Consider the following 8,138-nt stretch of genomic DNA (forward strand, 5'->3'; position numbering starts at 1 on the left):
TGTGTTCCGCTGCTTTGATGTTTCTGGTCCTCTTGCCAGAGTTTTTAGGGCTCTGGGGAACCCCTGCTTTCCAGCTCAATTTTAGTGTTAATTTTATGCCAGCTGCTTAAGCAAGCTTTACATAGGAAAGAAATATGAGCCACAACGGCATCCTTCCAGGATTTAAAGGCTCAGTCCTATTTCTTATGATCCAGTGTACGTCATCCTTTCCTTTTCTTTCCCTTAACTGCCTTCCCTTGTGTGGTGGTAAGGACAGGGTAGCTAAAGGGTTAACTCGGAGACAACCACTGAGAGAAGCTTCCTAGAGAGCCCAGGAAGTTGCCTTAGTTGCCAGCGAGGCTTCCTGTGCTCCAGCCTCAACTTCCCTCCTGTGTCTGGAGAGTGATCACTTTCACTTCCAGACATCCTTTGGGGATACTTACTGTGGGATTCAGAGTGAAGTGCAGAGGACGACCCTGCAAGGGCACGGACTATAAGAGAGATCTGTGCAGCTGCGCCTCAGGAGTGTCCTGGGCCTCTGGGCATGAGAGGAGGGGGACCACTTGCAGTTTTACTGGACAATTTACCACCTTTCCAGAATCCTCTGAAGATATACAGGTCGCAACTAGAGTGAGACCTTAGTACTGCCTTGGGTCAGAATGGCTAGAGAACCGAGAAAAAACGCAGCCCTGGACGCCCAGTCTGCAGAAGACCAGACGGGGCTTCTGACCGTGAAGGTAGAGAAGGAGGAAGCTTCCGCCTTGACGGCGGAGGTGAGCGCATCCTGCAGCCCCGAACGCTCCCGCCAGCGCTTCCGAGGCTTCCGCTACCCGGAGGCTGCGGGTCCCCGCGAGGCGCTGAGCCGGCTCCGAGAGCTCTGCCGACAGTGGCTGCAGCCTGAGATGCACAGCAAGGAGCAGATCCTGGAGCTGCTGGTGCTGGAGCAGTTCCTGACCATCCTGCCGGGGAATCTGCAGAGCTGGGTGCGGGAGCAGCATCCAGAGAGCGGGGAGGAGGTGGTGGTGCTATTGGAGTATTTGGAGAGGCAGCTGGATGAACCGGCGCCGCAGGTAGAAAGAACAGGTTTAATATCTGAGCGCTGTGGTCTGTTTCCTCCTGAAATCCCAGATCGGAGTGAGGGGCATTCCTTTAAGATCCAGGAGTTCTCCATCTCTTTTTGTACTGTGAACGTCCTTGGCAGTAAGGTGAAGTCCCCGGACTCCTTCTCAGAATTATGTTTTTAAATATATAAAGAAACTATAAAGGATTACAAAAGAACACAACCATAATGACATACAGTTAGCAAAGAGTTAAATTTGTATTAAAGTAATATATGTGGATTTTTATTAGTGCACTAAATAATAAGACCTAGGGACAGGGCTTATAATTGGCAATTTCAGAATGGTGATAAGCATCTATTTGCCTGGTTGTAATGTGATGTGAAAACATGTGCAGGTTCTATTGGTGACAAAGTCCTGGGTACTGCTTATGCTACCTTGATTTGTTGCTTCCATTCATAGTTGAAGGAAATGTTAACTCTCTCTTAAAGACCAGTAAAAATAAGATTAGTTTTTGTCCTGTCTAAGTTCATGGACCACTTAGGAGAAAGTCCATGGACCACTGGTTATGAACCTCTGGTAGAAAGTGGGCCGATTTTTACCTTCATGTTCTTCCCTGTTTTATGAGGGACTATTTCCTCTTCTCATTGTCCTGTGTCCCTGTGCACACACCCTCAGAGGACCTGTGTGGCCAAAGCCTTCTAACTGGTGAGCTGGATACCGAGGTTCTTGACTTAGGTCTATTGCACCCGAGCCCTGTAGCAGTGGGAAGTCATTATAAATCTCTTAGCTTCATTCTTCATAAAAGATGTGGGAAATTCTGAGCTGCACATGAGACAGCAACTTGAAAACTGTAATTTAGCTATAAATGTCTGGAGGAAACCTGCTTTTAATGAGGACATAACTATGTGCCAGGCCCTATGTTAGGTGATTTCACATACTGTGATCTTATTTACTGGTCTCCAAAACCCCATAAAGTAGAAATTATTATCCTCATTTTTCAGATTAGAAAATATATTAGTATTCTTTGGGAATTTAGCACCAGTGTCCAAAGGGTTTTCGTAAACACACAGATGTATATAATGAGGGAGCCTAGAGTAATGGTAAGACCACAGGATCTGGAGTCATTCTGTCTGAGCTCCCATCCTAGCATTGCCACTTATTGAAGCAGCTTGCTTAAAAGCACCTTGCCCAGGCTGGGTGACAAGGGCAAGCTGCTTAAACACTGTCCACCCTTGGCTGGGCACAGTGGTTCATGCCTGTAATCCCAGCACTTTGGGAGGCCGAGGCAGATGGATCACCTGAGATCGGGAGTTCAAGACCAGCCTGACCAACATGGAGAAACCCCATCTCTACTAAAAATACAAAAAGTAGCTGGGTGTGGTGGCCCATGCCTATAATCCCAGCTACTAGGGAGGCTGAGGCAGGAGTATCACTTGAACCCCGGAGGCAGAGGTTGCGGTGAGGCGAGATCATGCCATTACATTCCAGCCTGACCAACATGGAGAAACCCCGTGTCTACTAAAAATACAAAAAGTAGCTGGGTGTGGTGGCCCATGCCTGTAATCCCAACTACTAGGGAGGCTGAGGCAGGAGAATCGCTTGAACCCTGGAGGTGGAGGTTGTGGAGAGGCGAGATCATGCCATTACATTCCAGCCTGGGCAACAAGAGTGAAATTCCATCTCAAAAAAAAAAAAAAAAAGACACAACAACAACAAAAATGCTGTCCACTCAAGAGAGAGGATCAGGGCCACATCTCCGTTTTCAGCAACTTATCACAAAAATCCAAAATAATAGCTCATAGGGTTGTTATCTATATGAATTGTGTTAATATCATAAGGCTTTCAGAAACAGTGCCTAGAAAATAGAAATCACTTGCACATGGAAAACATAGAAATTTTGGGTAGATAACTAAAAATAATGACTTCTAGGTTCCAGTTGGTGACCAAGGGCAAGAAATGCTCTGTTGCAAGATGGCACTGTTGACACAAACTCAAGGGTCTCAAAGTAACCAATGCCAACCAGTGAAGGCTCTGTTCAAGCATGAATCTCTGGGATCCCAGCCCTTACAAGACAGAGGTGAGTATTCTCTTCTGGGTTGTATGAATTCTATACACTTCATCCAATTTCATTTAAGGATCACTCAAAAGATCCATTTACAGTTTATATGCTCTTTACAGAGAGACTCTATTTTAAGACTGAGTCTAAAAGAGAAATTTCAAACCAAACTAGGACATAGTAAATCCTATTTTATTAAAATTGATGTCTAGAAATAATCAGTTTTTAAACAACATGGTGATCTCCATTCATTAAAGATATATTTAGGGAGCCCTCATCTGTGGTAACCAGTGTTGTAGGTACTGGAGAGAGAGCCACCAATAAGACAGAATTCTTGCTTTGATGGAGCTTACATTCTAGCAGGGAGGATAGCAAATAATAATATAATTTTTGATATTGGTAAGTGCTATGAAGAAAGTAAGGCAGAATTTGTAAAGCCAGCCAGAACATTCCAGAGATAGTAGGACTACCACAAATAGAAGAGTGTAAATCTAAACCCTGTAAAATCTATAACTAGAAGAGTGAAAATCACTTAACAGGAAGCAGCTGTGTGTTCCATGCTGTTCCTCACGTGCTGTGAATATCTGGGTCGATTCCTAAGACATACAACACTTGGACATGCCATCCAACATGCAATCTTTATTTCTCAGCAGAGTTCCTTGCCTAAACCAACTTGTTTTCTGCCCCTTGCAAATTGACTTATTGTAGGGAAACCTAAGGTTTCTTCTACTTCTCTTTTGAGTCTGAGCAAGTTCTATTTAAGCAGTCTTCCATTTCCTCCTTTCTGGACCAAGCCTTATTTGACTCCTCCTAGTTTTTCCTTTTTCTTTTTCTTTTCTTTTCTTTCTTTCTTTTTTTTTTTTTTGAGATGGGGGTCTCACTTTGTTACCCAGGCTAGAGTGCAGTGGTGAGACCTTGGCTCACTGCAACCTGTATCCCAGGCTCAAGCAGTCCTCCCAACTCAGCCTCCTGAGTAGCTGGGACTGCAGGCCCAGGCCACTACACCCACCAATTTTTTGTAATTTTGGTTCAGACAGGTTTCTCCAGGTTGCCTAGGATGGTCTCGAACTCCAGAACTCAGGCAACCCACCTGTCTCAGCCTCCCAAAGTGCTGGGATTACAGGGATGAGCCACTGTGCCTGGCCTCCTCCTAGTTTTTCATACCTGAAGTAGAAAGCATCCTAATGTCTACTAAAGACATTTTAACCAAAACAAAACAAAAACAAAAAACCCTCTTTACTCACCATCTCCTAGCAAAATTCAAAACCCAAAGGTCTTCAAATGGAAAGCTTTGTTATGTTGCTTTCATTTCACCACTCCTACCAAGGATTCTGCACGTGGTTTTTGTATATCTGCAGAGCACACCAGATTTCTTTCGGCCCTAGGGCCTGAGCTGGTGGGAATCAGGCATTTTTGGAAGGAACACATTCTGTATAAACTTATTGGCAATAACTTACTGCCCCAGTTTCTGAACTTGGATTTTGCAAGGCAGGGAGGCTGAATACTAGGGTAGTTCTCATCCAGAGCTTCTTTCCTTCTTAGTTCTCCAGGTTCCTGGGCTTGCCCAGGGAGGGTGCTGCAGAGAAGATGCAATGGTAGCTTCCAGGCTCACTCCAGGGTCCCAGGTGAGCTGGAGCTCCTCTCCCTCCCCAGCACCCCATACCTTTCACTACTGTTGGGCTCCGCATTAGGTTCCTCCCTCCCCGGTCCTACCCCACCCCTATCCTAGATCTATATGGATTTGAGTTTTCTCATCTATCCCAAAGTTGCCTATTATTGTCTACCATCATTTTGGTGCCCACCTAAGAGGATTTTCCTGTTTCACAACAACCTTGGAATGTTATTTGTGCTTCTCAGATCTTTCCTACTACATTTCTTAGGTCAGCCTCTTCCTCAATGTGATTTTTCTTCTTCAACAAGGGCAGTTCCGCAAAAGCAAATGGAAGGTTTTGTTGGGATGGTCATTCTGTTTTGCTTTTTAAAATATAATAAGCTGTGCTGTTGGTGGGGGATATAAAGGCCTGACCCTTGCCCTCAAAGAACTTATACCTGAAAGGTCAGATAAGGCATAGTCTCTTAAAGTTATTTATATTACAATATGAACAATCTTTTCTCAACCTAGATTTCAATTTACTATGCAGCCTTTCATGTCCTGCTTGAAGATCTCAGTGTTTAAGGCTCTGTAGTATCCTTTTTTCCCCTAATTTTTCTCCCTTCAGTCCTAGATTTCATTGTATTTTTAAAACTATTAATGTAAATGAACCTCTACCCTCACTTTGCCAAAGCATACTGCAAATCTTTTGAAAATTTTCAACATAGTTCCATTCCTTTTGCTGCATTGACCCTTGTTTTCCAAACCTTTTCACTTTCTGGACTGTTTCGATATTTATTGAAAGTACTTATTCTAAAATGTGTGTAATATTTCTTTCATTTGGCAGGTGTTTTTGGTAATGTTATTAGAGATAAAGCTAAATCGGTGTAGGTGTGCCACACTTGCTCTTTAAAGGTGATGTTCATTCTTTGCTTTGGGAGTAATTTTAGGCAAGAGGAGCTAGTTAGGACTACCTATTGTTTTAGGGGTTGCTGAAAATGGAAGATGTGGCTCTGACCCTCTCTCCTGGGTGGACACAGCTGGATTCATCTCAGGTGAACATCTACAGAGATGAAAAGCAGGAGAACCATAGCAGCCTGGTCTCCCTTGGTAAGACTGAGACACTAATTTGTCTTAAGATTGCTTGGCATTCTTTTGTGTATTAGAACCTATTGGGCTGTTAGAAGCTGTTGAGTCCCCGTTATGTTTGGATTCAGAATCACCATTCCTGAAAGTCTGTTACTGACTACTAGCTTCTTACTCCTTCTGACCTTGCTTTCTCCTCTGCCATGCCATTGTTCTAGTTAGGATAAGTGAGGTGAAATTGACACAACTCCTAGTACAGGTCTGGCTCATAGGAGATGCTCAGTAAATGTTGATGTCCTCTTGTTCCTATCCCTGACTGAAGAGGAAAGCTGGGGGGCCTCTTCAGGAAATGAGCCATGGATTCAGAATGTGAGAGCCAGAAGCAACCTTAGAAATCAACTACAGACCCTGACCTTAGGGTTGAGGGTGCAGAGGTGTAAATTACCTCAATTGTTTGAAATTTCATAGCTTATTGGTGGCATGGTGGGGATTCTAACTCAGAACTCCTAGTACCAGTGCCAGCTCTGTTTGAGAACTTTGCCTCTGCCTGGGGCACAGTTAGAGATGACGGCCCATGTCATTGATCCATCACCAATTTCTAGTCTTTGCTTTTGTCATTTCTTGCAGATGCTTCAGAAATCCTTCCACTTGCCCTGTTACTATCACCCTCTGCTTAGCCCTTTCAAAATCTAATCCTAGGTGCATGGCCCTGCCTTACTATTCTTAGAGCTTAGAACCACCACATATGTCCCCTGCATAGTCCTGGGTCCTCACCACTTTCCCTCCATTCCCAGTTTGAACCCTTCCAGTGGCCCCATTCTCATTCTTAGGTCTCCCTCCTCCCCAGCACCCCTGTTCTCCCCTTTTATTCCCATCCTTATTCTAGCACTTAAATCCTCATCCTGGGCATATATAGACTTCTGTAATTCTTGCTTCCCTGGTACTCATCACAGAGCTTTCCTCCCATGGCAGGGCATAACCCACGGTTGCTGGCCATTTGTTGTTTCAGGTGGTGAAAAACAGACTGAGAGCAGGGACTTGCCTCCAGTCAAGAAGCTTTCAAAAAAGGAGCATGGGAAGATATGCCACCTGAGGGAAGACATTGCCCAGAATCCTACATGTGCAGAAGCTGGTGAACAGGAGGGCAGGTTACAAAGAAAGCAGAAAAATGCTGTAGGGAGTAAGCGACATTATTGCCATGAATGTGGAAAGAGTTTTGCTCAAAGTTCAGGCCTGACTAAACACAGGAGAATCCACACTGGCGAGAAACCATATGAATGTGAAGACTGTGGGAAGACCTTCATTGGGAGCTCTGCCCTTGTCATTCATCAGAGAGTTCACACTGGTGAGAAACCATATGAGTGTGAAGAATGTGGTAAGGTCTTCAGTCACAGCTCAAATCTTATCAAACACCAGAGAACCCACACTGGGGAGAAGCCCTATGAGTGTGATGACTGTGGGAAGACCTTCAGCCAGAGCTGCAGCCTCCTTGAACATCACAAAATTCATACTGGGGAGAAGCCATATCAGTGCAATATGTGTGGCAAAACCTTTAGGCGGAATTCACATCTCCTGAGACATCAGAGGATTCATGGTGATAAAAATGTTCAGAATCCTGAGCATGGGGAGTCCTGGGAAAGGCAGGGTAGGACGGAAAGCCAGTGGGAAAATATTGAGGCTCCCATGTCTTATAAATGTAATGAGTGTGAGAGAAGTTTCACCCGGAATAGAAGTCTTATTGAACATCAAAAAATCCACACTGGTGAGAAACCCTATCAGTGTGATACATGTGGAAAAGGTTTCACTCGAACTTCATACCTTGTTCAACATCAGAGAAGCCATGTAGGGAAAAAAATTATTTCACAGTGACCCATAGTATTCATGCCAGCACTGGTGCTCATTTGTCACTGAACTGAAGCCACCCTGGAGCCCTTAATGGTTACAGAAGTTGTGGACCAGGGCTTTATTTACCACTATACATCATCAGGTATGGGAAAATGTAGTCTGGCTGAGATGATGAGTTATCTTCTACATTCTAGAAAGTGATTGGAAGAAGAAGTCATTTGATAGGAGGCCATGGGAGAGTCATCTGAAAGTTGTAGGACCTAAAATAGTTTGTTCTCACCCAGTGGATTTAAATGGCCTTCTGGACTTGTTAATTGCCCTCAGCTAGCACTTTAGGACATCTGGTTGGATGGCTCTGATCTGGGGGGCTGCTGCTCTGACCATTCATTTTGCCTCTAATGAATCTTTCACATATTGGTCAGATCAATGAGGTCTTTTACTCTTCATTGTGCCTTGTATGATAGGTGCTAATAAACATCTATTAAATGTACCAGTAAAATGGCCTTTGTAGCTCCAAAAA

The 8,138-nt window shown here is 44.3% G+C and overlaps 1 protein-coding gene across 4 annotated transcripts; it reads left to right on the forward strand.

Moving 5' to 3' along the window:
• Positions 1-352: 352 nt before the first annotated feature.
• Positions 353-8,138, forward strand: ZKSCAN4 (zinc finger with KRAB and SCAN domains 4). Of its 4 annotated transcripts, none has more exons than XM_015135796.3 (5): positions 353-1,184; positions 2,970-3,117; positions 4,639-4,721; positions 5,674-5,797; positions 6,783-8,138. In XM_015135796.3, the coding sequence occupies exons 1-5, from the start codon at positions 639-641 to the stop codon at positions 7,640-7,642; spliced, it is 1,761 nt and encodes a 586-aa protein (XP_014991282.2). In that variant the 5' UTR covers positions 353-638; the 3' UTR covers positions 7,643-8,138. The 4 variants fall into 4 exon arrangements, with proteins under 4 accessions (XP_014991282.2, XP_014991281.3, XP_028703588.2 ...); XM_015135795.3 differs by having other exon boundaries at positions 353-1,049; XM_028847755.2 differs by having other exon boundaries at positions 353-962.

This window comes from Macaca mulatta, chromosome 4, assembly GCF_049350105.2.
Source record: "Macaca mulatta isolate MMU2019108-1 chromosome 4, T2T-MMU8v2.0, whole genome shotgun sequence".
NCBI lineage: Eukaryota > Metazoa > Chordata > Mammalia > Primates > Cercopithecidae > Macaca > Macaca mulatta.